The sequence below is a fragment of the Mobula birostris genome, chromosome 4 (genome assembly GCF_030028105.1).
Source record: "Mobula birostris isolate sMobBir1 chromosome 4, sMobBir1.hap1, whole genome shotgun sequence".
NCBI classification, from domain to species: Eukaryota; Metazoa; Chordata; class Chondrichthyes; order Myliobatiformes; family Myliobatidae; genus Mobula; species Mobula birostris.
The window spans coordinates 20972676-20990343 of NC_092373.1; the positions used below are offsets into that span (position 1 = coordinate 20972676).

A 17668-nucleotide genomic window follows, 5' to 3' on the forward strand; every position below is an offset into this window, starting at 1 on the left:
CTCAGATTCATTTATTTATCACATGTACATCGAAACATACAGCGAAATGTGCCAACAACCAACACAGCCCAAGGACGCAACTCTGTTTAAATAAAGTTTTTATTATATAGAGATTGTGAACACCGCCCCCCCCACCCAAACGGTCCTTGTCTCTAAAGCCACAGGAATCATTCTTCGTGCATTCTCCCACTGAGCTCTACAAAGAACATTTCACTGAGATCTCTTATCCTTCACTCCACCAGCTCTGTAGCAAATAGAATCAACATTTTGGCAAGGAAGCCAAACCTGTAAGCCTAGGGCAGCATGATAGTGTAGTGGTTAACACAACGCTTTGCAAACCAGGTGACCCAGGTTCACGTCCCTAATGTTGCCTGTAAGGAGTTTGTACTTTCTCCCCATGACTGCACGGGTCCTCCAGAATCTCCAGTTTCCTTCCACAATGCAAAGACATAATTGGTCATTACAAATTGCTCCGTGGTTAGGCTAGGGTCAAATCGGGGCAATTGGGCAGTGAGGCTTGAAGGGTCGGAAATGCGTCTTCCATGTTATATCTCAATAAACAAATAAATTATTCCACGTGTGATCTAACTAGGCCTGAAATAAATCATATTAAGACATCTTTACCTTTGTATGCAAATCCCTCGGCAATAAAGACCAACGTAACGTTGACCTTTCTAAGGGACCTCACCTCCTGACAGCTGAAAGTGATTCCGCCGTCTTCAAATCACAAGCCTGGCGTGTCCAATTTCCTGGACAGCTGCAACCAAACAGCGCTCAAGGAGTTACTTCCAGGACAAAGCAGTCACCTGATGGGAAGGATAAACTGCATTTCGGGAGAGGGTGTCCTGTCATCGGACACCAGGAGATCAGAGGCAGATGCTCCCAGTGCACCAAGTCAATACTCCAGCTAAGCTGAGTATTAAAACAGCTGTGTCCTGTAGCAAGTGGGTGCAATTAGAGTCATAGTGTACATAGAATATAGCACTGTACAGGCCTTTCGGCCCACAATGGTGTGCTGACCTTTTAACCTACTCTTACTTCACTCCGACACGGGCCTCCAGTTTGCTATCTTCCATGTGGCCAAGAGTTTCTTAAATGCTGATAATGAATTTGCCTCTACCTCGACAACAATATCTGTGTAATATAGCATGAAACTGGCCCTTCAGCACAACTAGTTCATGCCAACCACAGCACCCTCCCTTCTGGTCCCAGTTGCTTGTATTTGGCCCCTAAACCTCCAAGACCCTCCCTTTTCAAGTACCATCTAAATGCCTCTTAAATATTGCATTTGTACCCAAGACTCAATAGGGTAAATTATGTTCCTATGTCTTATAGTTTTATGGACTTGACCACTTCCTCTGACATAAAAACATAGAACCATAGAAAACAGGTGCAGGAGTAGGCCATTCGGCCCTTCGAGCCTGCACTGCCATTCAGTATGATCGTGGCTGATCATCCAACTCAGAACCCTGTACCAGCCTTCTCCCCCATACCCCCTGATCCCTTTAGCCACAAGGGCACTGACAGCTCACTCTATGTACTCATTACTACCTGTGTTAAGAAATTACCACTCAGGTTTCTTGTAAATCTCTCCACTCTTATCGTTCATCTCTGCCCGCTTAGTTTTGAGTTCAGCCCTGGAGAGATACCCATGACTGTTCACTTTATCCATACCCCTGATGATTTTATAAACCTCTGAGGTCACCCTTCATTTTCCTGCACTTCAATGAGTAAAGGCCCAGTGTGGCCAACCTTCCCATGTAACTCACCTTCTCATGCATGCTGCATCCTTCTGAAGCTAATAAAGCTGCCGTCTCCCAGTTCCAGTGACCAGGGTTCAATCGTGAACATGGGTACTGTCTGTGTGGAGTTTACAGGTTCTACCCGAGACCATGTGGGTTTCCTCTGGGGGCTCTGGCTTCCTCCCACATCCTAAAGATGTGTGGCTGGTGGCCACTGTAAATTACCACTCGTGTGCGTAGAAGAGCGAATGAATTGAATGCTGGGAGGGGAATTGATGGAAATATGGGAATCTGTTGAGGATTACAAATGGGATTAGTGTAGGATTTTGTGTATGGACTCAATAGGCACAAGTGTCTGCTCCTATACTGTACAACTTTGAAAATCAGACACAACTATGCAATCCAAAATTCAAAACACATTGATCATCAAAGTACGCATATATTATATGACCTTGAGATTCGTCTCATTACAGGCAGCTGCAAAACAAGAAACTCAAAAGAACCCATTGAAAATAAAAGACCAAACACCTGAAATGCAGAGAGAGTAAAAAGAAATTACACAAACTGTGTAATCAATGAAAGCAAGCAACAGCATTCAGAGCAAAAATGAGTCCATGGACCTGAACCCCCGAGCAGCTGGAACAGGCCCACAGACCCAACCTCATCACAGGGCGAAGCAAATCGTTGTGGGGCTCGCCGACGTGAAGCCTGGAACAGGCCCAGAGACTCAGCCTCATCACAGGGCAAAGCAAATCATTGTGGGGCTCGCCGACGTGAAGCCTGGAACAGGCCCACAGTCTCAGCCTCATCACAGGGCAAAGCAAATCGTTGTGGAGCTCGCAGACGTGAAGCCTGGAACAGGCCCAGAGACTCAGCCTCATCTAGGGTTGCCAACTGTCCCATATTAGCCAGGACATCCCGTATATTGGGCTAAATTGGTTTGTCCCATATGGGACCACCCTTGTCCCGTATTTCCCCCGCTAAGGTAAAGCGTTCCTATGAAACCGTTCATAAGCCGAAGAAGCAATTACCATTAATTTATATGGGAAAATTTTTGAGCGTTCCCAGACCCAAACAATAACCTACCGAATCATACCAAATAACACATAAAACCGAAAATAACACTAACATATAGTAAAAGCAGGAATGATATGATAAATACACAGATCGGGAAGATTAAGCCAAAACCGATTTGTAGAGAAAAAAAAATCGGCACGTCATGTATGTGCATGTCATGTATGCGTACATAGGTGCCAGCGCAAGGCTTCATGGTCATGGTAGTTTTTTTTCCAGAGTAAACACAAGTGTCCTGTACTTGACTGCTACTTTTGTCCCTTATTTGGGAGTGAGAAAGTTGGCAACCCTAGCCTCATCACAGGGCGAAGCAAATCGTTGTGGAGCTCGCAGACGTGAAGCCTGGAACAGGCCCACAGACTCAGCCTCATTGCAGCAAATAGCAGAGCCAACGTTATGGAGCAGCGAGCAGAATCAGCTCGACCCTCGCCTCTGGTCGCAACGCCCTGCCTTTTCAATCCATTCAACACGGTTTTGAATGGTCCACATATCAGGTCATTCCTTTCTCAAAGACTTGGGCCTGGACCCGGACATCATCCACCTTCTACTTTCTCACAACCCTCAGCTTCCCCCCATCCTTGCCTATGACCCAGACCTTTATCCTGACAAGAGATTGCCAGAAAAACTTCTACAGGAGCGGGGGAAAGCTTGCTACTGACCCACAATGAGCCGGGTAGTCAAATGGAAGCACAAAAGGCCGGAGATGCTGGAACTTGAAGTTAAATCCAAGACCGCTGTAGGAACTAAGCAGTTTTGTGGAGGTAAAGGATCGGTTGACGTTTCAGGGTGGAGGCCGTGCATCAGGATTGTGTGTGCAGAGGGAAGAAAGCTAGTATAAAGTAGCGAGCAAGAAGAGGAGTCAATCTCAGATGAAAGAGAACCTGAGGTGAAGGCTTGCTGTAACGATCAGGGAGACCCCTGCCCGCTCCCAGCCTCACCGTTTCCTGTACCTCAACGGAGGGCAGGAAATTCTGGGACATTTTCACATACAGTTATGGAGTGAAACCTTCAGTGCACATCAGCAATTCTGCCCAAGATGCTCAGTGATCGCCTCCTCCAGAACGATCATAGTCCTTTGACAGTCAGGACAATTTATTCCTGAAGTGTTACTCATCAAGCTACCACCATACAAAGACTTCTTTTGAGATGACAATTTGGATGAGAATGTAGGTGCTATGATTCGCAAGTCTCCAGGTCTAAGGTTACAACCATCTTCACTGTCCACCACACCAGCAAAGGCAGTCATCATAATGCTTTACAGTGCTAGCTATGAGATTGGAGTTTAATTCCTATTGCTATAAGGAGTTTATACATTCACCCTGTGACCGTGTGGGTTTCCTCTGAGTGTTCCACTTTCCTTTCACAATCCAAAGACGTAAAAGGTCAGCATCACACATAAAAGTTGCTGGTGAATGCAGCAGGCCAGGCAGCATCTCTAGGAAGAGGTACAGTCAACATTTCGGGCGGAGACCCTTCATCACGGCTAACTGAAAGATGAGCTAGTAAGAGATTTGAAAGTGGGAGGGGGAGGGGGAGATCCAAAGTGATAGGAGAAGACAGGAGGGGGAGGGATGGAGCCAAGAGCTGGACAGGTGATTGGCAAAAGGGATATGAGAGGATCATGGGACAGGAGGTCTGGGAAGAAAGGCAAGGGGCGAGGGGGGACCCAGAGGATGGGCAAGGGGTATATTCAGAGGGACAGAGGGAGAAAAAGGAGAGAGAGTGAAATAATGTGTGTATATAAATAACGGATGGGGTACGAGGGGGAGGTGGGGTATTAGCAGAAATTTGAGAAGTCAATGTTCATGCCATCAGGTTGGAGGCTACTCAGATGGAATATAAGGTGTTGTTCCTCCAACCTGAGTGTGGCTTCATCTTTACAGTAGAAGAGGCCGTGGATAGACATATCAGAATGGGAATGGGATGTGGAATTAAAATGTGTGGCTGCTGGAAGATCCTGCTCTCTCTGGCGGACAGAGCGTAGGTGTTCAGTGAAACGATCTCCCAGTCTGCGTCGGATCTCGCCCATATATAGAAGGCCACATCAGGAGCACCAGACATAGTATATCACCCCAGCCGACTCACAGGTGAAGTGTCGCCTCACCTGGAAGGACTGTCTGGGGCCCTGAATGGTAGTAAGGGAGCACGTGTAAGGGCATGTGTAGCATGATCCTCTCATATCCCTTTTTCCAATTAACTGTCCAGCTCTTGGCTCCATCCCTCCCCCTCCTGTCTTCTCCTATCATTTCGGATCTCCCCCTCCCACTTTCAAATCTCTTACTAGCTCTTCTTTCAGTTAGTCCTGACAAAGGGTCTCGGCCTGAAATGTCGACTGTACCTCTTCCTAGAGATGCTGCCTGGCCTGCTGCGTTCACCAGCAACTTTTATGTGTGTTGCTTGAAATTCCAGCATCTGCAGGTTTCCTCGTGTAAAGGTTAGCGTCAGTAAGTTGTGGGCATGTTAAGTTGGCACTGGAACCCTAGCGACACTTGCGGACTTCCCCCAGCAAATCCTAGGACTGGGTTGCTCATTGACTCATTTCACTTCATGTTTCTACATACATATGATTAATAAATAAATATAAATTCCATCTGCCAATTTTGTGCCTGACTTCCCAATTAATCCAGACCTTGTTAAAGGCCAGCTTTATTTGTCACATGTACATCGGAACTTACAGTGAGATGTGTTGTTTGCGTTAGTGACCACAGTCTGGCGAGTTGGGATGTTGTTGACAACCAGCACATAGGAGGGAGATTGTTATTATGGTACCACTCAGACAGATTTTCAGTCTCTCACTCAACGTCAGCAAGACCAAGAAGCTGATTGTTGACTTCAGGAGGAGGAAACCAGACGTCCCTGAGCCAGGCTTCGTCAGGGGATCAGAGGTGGTGAGGACCAGCAAATTAAAGTTCCTTGATGTTATCATTTCAGAAGATATATTCTGGGTCTAGCATATAAGTGCCATTACAAAGAAAGCACAGCAGCACCTCTACTTCCTTAGAATTTGGCATGAGATCTAAAACATTGACAAACATCTATAGATGTGTAGTAGAGAATATATTGACTGGTTGCATCACAGGCTGGTTTGGAAACACTAACACCCCTGAAGAGAAAGTCCTACAAAAAGCAGCAGATACGGCCCAGTCCATTATGGGTAAAGCCCTCCCCACCATTGAGCACGTCTAAACAGAGCACTGTTGCAGGAAAGCAGCAACCCTCAAGGACACCCACCACCAGGTTCAGAAACAGTTATTACCCCTCAACCATCAGACTATTGAACTGTTCCCACAAAATATATGGTCTCACCTTCAAGGGGTCTTCATCTCATGTTCTCAATATTTATTGCTTATTTATTTACTGTTATTAATTCTCTTTTTTTCTTTTGTATTTGTATAGTCTGTTCTTCTCTCTTGCATATTGCTCATCTGTCCTGTTGGATATGGTCTTGCATTGATTCTATCATCTTTCTTGGATTTACTGAGTATGCCCACAAGAAAATGAATCTCAAGGGTGTACATAGTGACATATATGTTCTCTAATAAATTTACTCTGAATTTCTGAAGATGAGGTCCACAGCAGTCCAATCATCACACGCTGGTGCAGCCCCAGACAAACGCAATCCAGCTCACCTTCCACCAAAGAAATGCACCAACTGGAAGGGGCTAGCTAACAACCCAGCATGGCTGCCCACCGTGCAAGTCCACACTACAACCGAGCCCCGTCAGTTTCCCTGCAATCAGTCTTGCCAATGAACCAGGGTTGTAAATTACCAATGTCCAACAGTGCCTTGCAATCACAGGAAAACCATCCAAGACAATCATTTGCACCATTTGTTGGACCACACACTGGCTCCAACGCCTTCCTGTCATGGGCGGCAACACAGTTCACAACCAGTCCAGCTCCTTTGCTTTGAGCAACTTGCTAGTGGGGTAGACCTACAGTACTTAATGTTCTTAATATGAGGCAGTGTCTGGCAATTGTAAAACAGATGTAATGCAGGGACAAATACACCTTTGGTTAGACCTGGAGAGGACGCTGCATTCCACCATCTTACCAGACTTAAGTCCTGACTGACCATTCAGTGGCTTGTTAGATCAGAAGAAGTGCCATGGACAAACTAAAATAATGTTGGAAGCAGTCAGGATACCAGGCAACATCCAGGGAGAAAGAAATAGATTGATGTCAAAGGTGCAGGACATTCTGCAGATGCTGGGAATCTTGAGCAGCACGCACAAACTGCTGGAGGAGCTCAGCAGGCCAGGCAGAATGCATGGAGGGAAATGATGAATGTAGAGACCCTTCCTTGGGATGAAAGGTCTGTACTGTTCTATGTTCCTCAGGACTGTAAAGGAAAGGGGAAGAAGCCAGAATAAGAAGGGGTGGAGGTAGGGGGTAGGAATTCAAGCTGACAGGTGACCGGTGAGACCAATTGAAGGGTAAGGTGAGTGGGTGGGGGAAGAGAGGAATGATGTGAGAAGCTGGGAGATGATTGGTGGAAGAAGCAAAGGGTTGAAGAAGGAGGAATCTGATAGGAGACAACAGTGGACCATGGAATAAAAGGGAAGGAGATGGGGGAACCAGAGGTGATAAGTAGATCATAAGGGCAGGGGAGGTGAAGAGAAGGGATGAGAGGGAAAATGTTTCCTGTCACTGTCACCAACCTGAAACATTAACTGTTTGTCTCTCTCTACAGATACTGCCTGACCTCCTGAGTGTTTCCAGCATGTTCTGTTTTTGTTTCGGATTTCCAGTATAGAGTACAGCACTGGAACAAGCCCTTCAGCCCCACAGTGTCATGCCGAACTAATTAAGTGCACAATAAAACCAAACCCTTCTGCCCACACAATGTCCCTAACCCTCTATTCTTTGCCCATTCATGTGCCTGAGTCAGAGCCTTTTAGATACCTACAACGTAATTGCCTCCACCAGCGCCCTGGTGGGGTACTCCAGGCACTCTTGGTGTAGAAAACAAAACTTTCCATGCACCTCTCCTTTGAACTTACTTTGCTGAGATTACTTTGCTCCAGGCAGTTTGTTTACCCTTCATCAACACAAAACATCTTGACTTTATTCCATCAGAGAAACACTGAACAAATATCTGAAACGGCAAACCTAACGGGCTTCTTGTGGATGCAATTCATTAATCTACTTATTTAGAGATACAGCACAGGAACAGGACATCCCAACCTAACAAGCCCCTGCCATTCAGTTACACCCATATGACCAATTAACTTATGAACCTGTACACCTTTTTTTGTGTGGCAGTGGCAAAGCGATTGGCACAAATGTTACATCACCAGCTGCACAGGGTCAGGCTTTCAATCCTGCTGCTAGGTGACCATGTTCTTCCTGTGGCCACATGAGTTTCCTCCAGGTGCTCCTGTTTTCTCCCACATTCCAAAGATGTATGGCTTAGGGTTAGCATGTTGTGGGCATGCTACATTGGCGACACTTTGCAAGTCGCTCAGCGCAAATCTTGCTGATTTGATTTGATGCAAAATGACGCATTTCACCGTACGTTTCCATCTACATGTGGAAACCAAAGCTGATTTCTTCATCTCTCTTTTTGTTGGGGGGGACCAGAGCACCTGAAGGAAACATTTGGTCATGAGGAGACCATAAAAACTTCTTATAGTGGCAGAATGGAACCCAGACTGCTGGTGCTGTAACAGCATTACACTAACCGCTAAACTTCCATGCGCACACCAAGACACTTAGCAATCCAAAGCTTACCAGTGTGTCTGCGTCCATAAATATACATTTGGAGTACTGCGTGAGAGCCCAGCAGTGCAACTTTGTAAAGGTCACGCCCAATTCAGGCCGCTTGATCATGGCCAGATGAGCTGAGTCCTTGCTATCCAGCACGTCCACGACAATAACCTCATCGAAGACCCTCTCCAGTACAGATCTGCAGAAAGAGGGAGATGGGGTTTAGAACAATAAGCACAGATTTTGCATTTCAGGGTTTACAGAACTTAAAATCACTATTGCCTTCCACTCAAGCTCATGTACAATAATTTTAATCAACCCCAAACTAGAGTTACTGCCTCGACATGTGGGTGAGACTGCTAGCACAAAGATTAATTGGTCTTCAATCTTTTAAGTTTTGAGTAATCCAGGAAAATGCTCAAACTGCAACATCCCAAGGTCCAAAGGAATGCCACTGGCTGCATTTAAATGAGAATCCCAACATTTTACATTCATTTCCTTATGACACTGAAGGCTCTTTATCTTTCGATGAACGACCCCAATCCCACATTTATTCCCATGTAACCCATTCCCTCTTGCATGCTGATTCCTCTATTGCATAGTTGCACTAGGAGTATTTGATGCTGGGTAATCATCCTAGCAATCCACACTCTTTGGGTTGCGGGAAGAAAGTAGAACGCTTGGGGGGGAAATCCACACAGTTGCGGGGGAATAAGATCAGAAGATAGAGGAGCTGACTTAGACCAGTCAGCTCATCAAGTCAAAGAAAAGTACAGCACAGAAACAGGCCCTCTGGCCCACCTAGTCCGTGCCAACCTACTTAAACTGCCTACTCCCATCGGCCTGCAGCAGGACCATTGCCCTCCAACCCCTACCATCCATGTACCTGTCCAAACTTTTCCTAAACATTGAAATTGACCTCGCATGCAAGTCTGTTCCACCAATCGATTACAGCTAATTTTGTTTTCAGCCTCGCTCTCCCATCTTCTCTCCATAAACCTTAACCCCCTTATTAATCAATCAAAAACATGTCAAACGTTGCCTTAAATGCGCCCAATGACTTGGTCGTCAGAGCCTCTTGTGGTGACAAATCCCACCCCTCTGGCCAAAGAAATTCCTTCTCATCTCAGTTTTAAAGGCATAGGTCTTTATTTTGAGGCTGTGCCCGTGGATCCCAAGTGTAAAGAAGAAAATACGTAACTTGCACAGAGATAGCACCTGAGAACATACTGACCCATATGGCTGGAGTTATGCATCGTTTGTTATGATTTCTGTGAACACTTAGTGACATAATGCAGAGATACTTGTAATATACTGTGTAAAGGTACTTCATTACATGAAAGAATAGAGATTCATTAATTACAAGCAAGAGAAAATCTGCAGATGCTGGAAATCTGAGCAACACACACAAAAAGTTGGAGTAACTTAGCATCTATGGAAAAGAGTACAGTCAACGTTTCGGGCCAAAACCCTTCGGTGGAAATTACTTCATTATTGTCACATGTACCGAGGTACAGTGACAAACTTTGTTCTGCACGTCATCCATAAAGATCATTTCATTAGATCCGTGCATTGAGATAGTACAAGGGAAAACAAGAACAGAATGCAGAATAAAATGTAAAAATTACACAGAAAGTTCAGTACAGGCAGACAATAAGGTGCAAGGCCATAATAAGGTAGATTGTGAGGTCAAGAGCCCCTCTTATTGTACTGGGGGGCCGTCCAATTCAAGAGCAGGACTGGAGCTGCCCTTGAGCCTGTTGGACTCTACCCAATAGGAGTGGGGGTGGGGGAAGGGCAGGAAGAAGAGATAAAGCCTGGGATGACTGGGGCCTTTGATTATGCCGGCTGCTTTACCAAGGCCCGAGTACTATGGGCAAAGTCCATGGAGGGGAGTCTGGAGTGTGTGAGCTGTTTCTTGTGGTCTCGAGCACAGCAGTTGCCAAACCAAGCACTTTATGTTGACAGAGACACAAGCATACAAACTGTATCTATTTTACTGCAATCACTGTGTGCTTACGATTTCTATATGTTGAATGCACCAGCAGCACGTCACCCGTCATCACAGGGTGGCCCGGTGGCGTAGTGGTTAGCACAACGCTTTACAGTGCAGGCGACCGGGGCTCAATTCCCATCACTGCTTGTAAGCAGTTTGTAGCTTCTCCCCGTGACCAGATGGGTTTCCTCTGGGTGCTCCATATCCTATACTAGTTGGTAGATTAATTGGTCATTGTAAATTGTCCCTTGATTAGGCTAGGATTGAAATTAAATTGGGGGATTGCTGAGGCATGGCCTGAAGGTTCGGATGGTCCTTTTCCATGCTGTACCTCAACATGGTGCCCGTGGACCCCTCGGTTAATATAAATGAACCTCTGATCTAAGTAGAAACACAAGGTACACTACTAATTTGAAACTTAATAATGCTTGGAAAATGAAGTGGCTCACAGAGAATATAAGGGAAGAGCAGGCCTAGCAGATGACCATTGGTTAGGGTGGAGAGTAGGCCAGAATTTACTCAATATTTTGTATTAAAAGTTGAATATGCCAGAAGCACTCAGCAAGGGACGTGGCATGCATGGGGAGAGAAACAGTGTATGTTTCATTTTAATGGAACTGGAAAAAGCGATGTGAGGTTGCAGAGAAAAGGAAGGTTTGAGAGAGCATGAGGAAAATGTCAAATAATTCAGAGGCCGCCATTTTGTGATATATTAGAGGGCACAGCTTTAAGGTGTGTGTGGGGGAGGGGAGTAGTTTAAAAGGGATTTAAAAGACAACTTTTTCAAAAGAGAGTTCAGTGCCTGGAATGCTATGCCAGAGGAGACAGCTAAAATAACAATGTTTACAAGGTATCTAGTGAGCACATGGAATGGAAAGATTTATTTATTATTATTTAAAATTATTTATTAGATACAGCACAGGCAGCAAGAAGAGATAAAGCCTGAGGTGAGTGCAGCCTTTGATTGTACTGGCTGATTTAACATAGGGCCCTTCCGGCCCTTCGAACTGCGCCAACCAGCAATTGTCTGATTTAATCCAAGCCTAATCACAGGACAATTTACAATGACCAATGAACCCACCAACCGACACGTCTTTGGACTGCGGGAGGAAATTGGAACACCGGAAGAAACCCACGCAGTCACACGGAGGACGTGCAAACTCTTTACAGGTGGCAGTGGGAATTAACCCTTGTTTGCTGGTACTATAAAGCATTATGCTAACCACTTCACTACCATGCTGCCCCTAAATATGGGCCATCTGGAGGCAGATAGGATTAGCTTGGTTGGGATGTTGGATGGCATAGACATCATGGGCCAGAGAGGCTGTTCCTATGCTGTAGTGTTCCATGTTCAACATATAACTGATCAGGCGCCGTCTAATGTTGTTTCAAGTGACAATTACTTTGCAAGCTGGCTACTGCAGGTGCTAGAGAGAAAGAACGGTATGCTTACATCTGTAAGGTGAAAAAACAAAAGAGTGGTTCCCTAAAATTATTAAATATACTATCAAGAACCAAGAGCTCTGTGCCCAGTGCCCAGATGGAATATGATAATGCTGCCTCACCTTCTGTTGGGCACCAATGAAAAGGAAGCATAAGGCAGAAGTTAGAGTGAAGGTAGGACAGAGTGAAAATTAAGTCACTGGAACTTCAAGGTCACCCTTGAAGATGCTCTGCAAGCCATCACTCATTCTATATTTGCTTTCTTTAGTGCGAGGTCATTTTGCGAGCACATTTGAGTAGACCATGTCACAGTGAATGACTGCTTCAGCAGGAATACTTTGTGTCAGTGTTTAGCACAGAAAAGGATGCCGTCAAATGAAACAAAAAGGATCGTGTTGGCAGAGTCAGTGGATGAGAGTAAAGTAAGTTGAAAGTAAGGATGTATTAGAAAGGATTTTTAGAGCAACTTGCAGTTGAGCCCACTAGGGGCAATACAGATTGATTAGGAAGCTCAAGGTAAAGAGGCCCTTAGGAGGCACTGATCATGATATGATAGAATACACCTTTCAGTTTGAGAAGTAGAAGCTAAAGTCAGATGTATCAGTACTACAGTGGAGTAAGGGTGGTGGTGTAGTGGCATCAGCACTGGACTTCAAAGCAGATGGTTCAGTGTTCAAACCCAACTGGGTCCCAACCAGCAGTATCTGCGTGGAAGAAAGGCCCGGCAATCTACATCCGTTCCTTGCCACGAAAACCCTATGGACCATGAGGTCATGAAGAGTCAGACTCAACTAAATGATTGAACAACAACAAAGGGAATTACAGAAACGTGAGACAGAAGCTGGCCAAGTTGACTGGAAGGGGACACCAAAAGGGATGATGACAGAATAGGAATTGCAGGTGTTCATGGGGGATATTTGGAAGGCGCCAGAAAGATATATTCCAAACATAAAAAGATATTCTCAAGCGAGAATGAGGCAACTGTGGCTGACAAAGGAAGTCCAAGCCAGCATAAAAGCAAAAAAGAGGGCATATAATATAGCAAAACGCAGTGGAAAGTAAAGGATTGGGAAGTTTTTAAAAGCCAACATGTAACATTAAAAAAAAGCCATGTAGAAAAGATGAAATATGAAGGCAAGCTAGCCAATAATATAAAATGATACCAGGTTTTCTCTCAGCTATATAAAGAGTAAAAGAGAGGTGAGAGTGGATATTGCACAACTGGAAAATGATGATTGAGAGGTAGTAATGAGGGATGAAGAAATGGCAGACAAACTTACTAAGTATTTAGTGTCAGTCTCCACTGTGGAAAACACCAGAAAAGTGGCGGAAGTGCTAGGGTGTCAGGGAGCAGCAGTGAGTGTCACGGCTATTACTAAGGAAAAGGTGCTTGGGAAGATGAAGAGCCTGAAGGTAGATACGTCACCTGGACCAGATGGATTACACTCCAGGGTTCTGAAAAAGGTAACTAAAGAGATTGTGGAAACATTACCAATGACCTCTGAAGAAGCACTAGGTTCTGGAATGGTTCCAGAGCACTGGGTAATTGCCAATATCAGTCCATTCTTTAAGGGAGGGAGGCAGAAAAAAGGAAATTACAGGCCAGTTAGCCTGACTTCGGTGGCTGGAAAGAAGATGGAGTCCATTATGAAGGATGAGGTTCCGAGATACTTGGAAGCACAAGATAAAATAGGCCAAAGTCAGCATGGCTTTCTAACGGGGAAATCTTGCCTAACATATCTGTTGGAATTCTTTAAGCAACAAGCAGGCAGGATAGACAAAGGAGAGTCAGTGGATGTTATTTACTTGTATTTTCATAAGGTCTTTGACAAGGTGCCACTCATAACGCTGTTTAACAAGATTAGAGCCCGTGGCATTATAGCAAAGATACTAGCATGGATAGAAGATTGGCTGACTGGCTGAAGACAGAGTGGGAATCAAGGGGAGCCTTTTCTGGATGGCTGCCACACCAGTGGTGTGCTGCAAAGGTCAGGGTTGGGACTGCTTCTCTTCACGGTGTATGTCAATGGTTTGGATGAAGGAATTGATGGCTCTGGGGCAGGTTTGTGGACCATATGAAGATAGGTGGAGGTAGTGTTGAGGGAAAGCACTTTGGTAGAAGGAATAAAGCTGTGGACTATTTTCTAAAAGGCAAGGAATTTCAAAAATCAGAGGTGCAAAGGGACTTGGAAGTCAGTGTGCAGGATTCCCTAAAGGTTAACCTGCAGGGTGAGTCAGTGGCAAGGAAGGCAAATGCAGCATTTGCATTCATTTCCAGAGGACTAGAATACAAAGAAAGTATGTAATGATGAAGCTTTATAAGGCGTTGGCTAGACCACATTTGGAGTATTGTGAACAGTTTTTGGCCCCTTATCTAAGAAAAGATGTGCTGGAATTGGAGAAGGTCCGGAGGAGGTTCTTGAGAATGACCTATGAATGATAGTGTTAACATATGAGGAGCTTATGATAGTTCTGGGCCTGTACTCACTGGAGCTTAGAAGAATGAGGGGTGGGGGTTCTCATTGCAACCTACTGAATATCAAAAGATCCGGATACAGTGGATGTGGAGAGGGTGTTTCCTATAGTGGGGAAGTTTAGGGCCAGAGGGCACAGCCTCAGATTTCAGGATCATCCATTTAGAACAGAGATGAGGAAAATATTTCTTTAGCCAGAGGGAGGTGAATCTGTGGAATTCATGACCACAGATCGCTGTGTAGGCCAAGCCGCTGGGCATTTTTAAGGTGGAAGTTGATAGGTTCTTGATTAACTAAGGCATCAAAGGTTATGGGGATAAGGCAAAGGGATGAGGTTGAGAGGAATAATGAATCAGCCATGATGGACTAGCAGAGCAGACCTGATGGGCCGACTGGTCTAATTCCACTCCTATGTCTTATGGCTTACTGACTGACTGACTGATCCAGATAATAAGAGCAGGTTTACATGGAGTGGTGCCACAGGAAAGCAGAATCCAAGAGCCCAATCATGCTCTCTTCTTGCTGGTATCATGGTGGGCAAAATCTAAGACATAAGTAATCACACAAAAACATCAGGAGCTACTTAGAGAAATCAGAGTTGAGGTAAAAGGCAGCAGTGTCTGAACAAATTTACTAAATTGTTTTACTTGATGAGGAAAGTGCTCTGGACGATGCCATGTGGATCAAGTATTTGACAAAGTATCAAAGAGGATGCTGACTAACTTCTATAGACATGTGCTGGACAGCATCTTGATTGGCTGCATCACAGACTGGTATGGAAACACCAATGTCCTTGAACAGAAGATCCTACAAAAAGTAGTGGATAGTGCCCAGTCCATCACAGTGAAGCCCTCCCCACCACTGAGCACAACGACACGGAGTGCTGACGCAGGAAAACAGCATCCATCATCAGGGACCCCAGCATCATGCTCTCTACCCACTGCTGCCAGCAGAAACTTCAGGACTCACACCACCAGATCCAGGAACAGTTACTACCCCCCAATAATCAGGCTCTTGAAGCAAAGGGGTTAACCTCACCAAACTTCACTTGCCCCATCACTGAACTGTTCCCACAGGCTATGGACTCAGTTTCAAGGTCCCTTCATCTCATGTTCTCGATATTTGTTATTTATTTATTTGTTTATTGTTGTCATTTCTTTCCTTCTGTATTTGCACAGTCTGTTACCTTTTGCACAATGGTTGAACACCCAAATTGGTGAGGTCTTTCATTGATTCTATTATGGTTATTATTCTTATGGATTTACTGAGTATGTCCTCAAAAAGTGCATCTCAGGGTTTTATATGGTGACATACATGTACTTTGATAATAAATTTACTCTGAAATTTGAAAACTGAAGTTTAAAAGAGAGGCAGTCAGTGTCACCTTGGTTTAAGTTAGACACAATGGCACAAATCAGCAAACTGTAATACATGTGTTTTCTTCTCCATTGGGAAGTGGCAGGACACGGTACTGCCCAAGAGTTAATACTAGTAGCCTTCTTTCTGACGTAAATATCATGGGATATTGAGATAAAGTCACATTTTAAAATGGCCAGTTATTAAACTTAAAAATAATTAGAGAGGTTCATACCAGTTGATTACAGCAGGCTCCAAATGGGGAGACAGGTAAATGATGGAATTTAATAAAGAGAAGTCTGAAATAATGCATTTTGGCAAAAGGGCTGGGGAAGAAAAACACACAGACCGAGTGGAACAACTCTTAAAAAGTGCAAGATCTGTAGACCTGTGAATTGCCAGGACATATTACGAAGATTTAACCACTGATAAACATGGCAGCACATACTTAGAAGATTTAACAACTGATTAAAAACAAACATGAAAAGCCATGAGAGGACTATAAACAGTTTTGGTGCTACATCCCATGTGAAGGCCCTCACTAGGTGCCAAGGAGACTTAGTGTTCTGGGGTGAAGGATTTTACCACCGAGCATCACCCAGAAAAGCTGGATTTCTTCTTTCTATATCGGAGAGCTGAGAGGAGATTGGATAGAGATGGTCAAGACTCATGTTTACATAAAATAGGCAAAGAAAAGCTGTGAAGTTAGAGGAGATGACAGATGACAGCTTTAAATGTTTGGACAAATATTCAGCTAGAAATCAAGAAAGAACATGGTTATGCGATAAGTATCAGTGACCCACAATTCAGTACGACAATCTGCAGATGCAGGAAATCTTGAGCAACGAAGAAGAGTCTCAGCACAAAATATCGACTGTTAACTTCCTCTCCACAGATCATGTCTGAACTCCACCACCATTTTGTGTGTGTTGATCTACAACTCAATGCCCACTAGGGTGGTGGAAGTGGAGACAATGAAAGCTGACCAGATAGGTACTGAATAGAAAGAAGTTTACAGATCTTTGGACACAGAGGGGAGATGTAGGTCCAACTGCAATGCCTTACTGAGCTGACATGAATTTAGCAGGCCGAATGTCCTCCCTCCTACCATATAATGACTCGATGACACTCTGATCTATGGAGTGAATGGTGCTCGCTAAATTCCAGCTTTTAAGATGGCATTATGCCAGTTGGGATTAAGCCCAGAAAAAGCCACAGTCAAACACCAGGGAGAAAGTGACAAAGGACAGGAAAGAACCAAGAAGCATTTAAGGGATAAGTCAATTCAGGAAATCTCCCAACACTGAGTCAGAACGTGTTGAAAACCAGAGAGAACTCAAAGAACACAAAGAAACTAAATACTGGTGATCACAAGATGGCGGACATGATGATGAGTCGATCACACTACTCAAAACAAATATACTGCTATCTTACAAGTGTATTCATCTAGATAGAAGCCACAGTACCGGTCAAACAAGCATGTTCATTCATTATATGCCATGTTATATGATGTGGTGATAGTGGCCTTCTTCTGGGCAATCTCTTTACAAGACAGGTGACCCCAGCCATAAGACATGGGAGCAGAATTAGGCCATTCAGCCCATCGAGTCTGCTCTACCATTCCATTATGGCTGAACCGGGATCCCACTCAACCCCATACACCCACTTTCTCACCATAACCTTTGATGCCCTGACCAATCAGGAAATTATCAATTTTTGCTTTAAATATACTTGGCCTTCACTGCAGCCTTCAGCTTATTTTATCATTAGTCTCCAAGTACCCGAAACCTCATTCTTAATAATGGACTCTAACACTTTCCCAACCACTGAGGTTAGGCTAACTGGCCTATAATTTCCTTTCTTTCACCTTCCTC

At 44.6% G+C, this 17668-nt stretch overlaps 1 protein-coding gene across 1 annotated transcript in view; it reads right to left on the reverse strand.

The window, feature by feature from the left end:
- Nucleotides 1–17668, reverse strand: part of LOC140196204 (glycogenin-1-like) — a 98155-nt gene that overhangs the window by 48022 nt on the left and 32465 nt on the right. The window contains exon 3 of the mRNA XM_072255001.1: nt 8550–8724. Within this exon, the coding sequence (XP_072111102.1) occupies nt 8550–8724 (175 nt within the window). The remainder of the gene's footprint in view (nt 1–8549; nt 8725–17668) is intronic.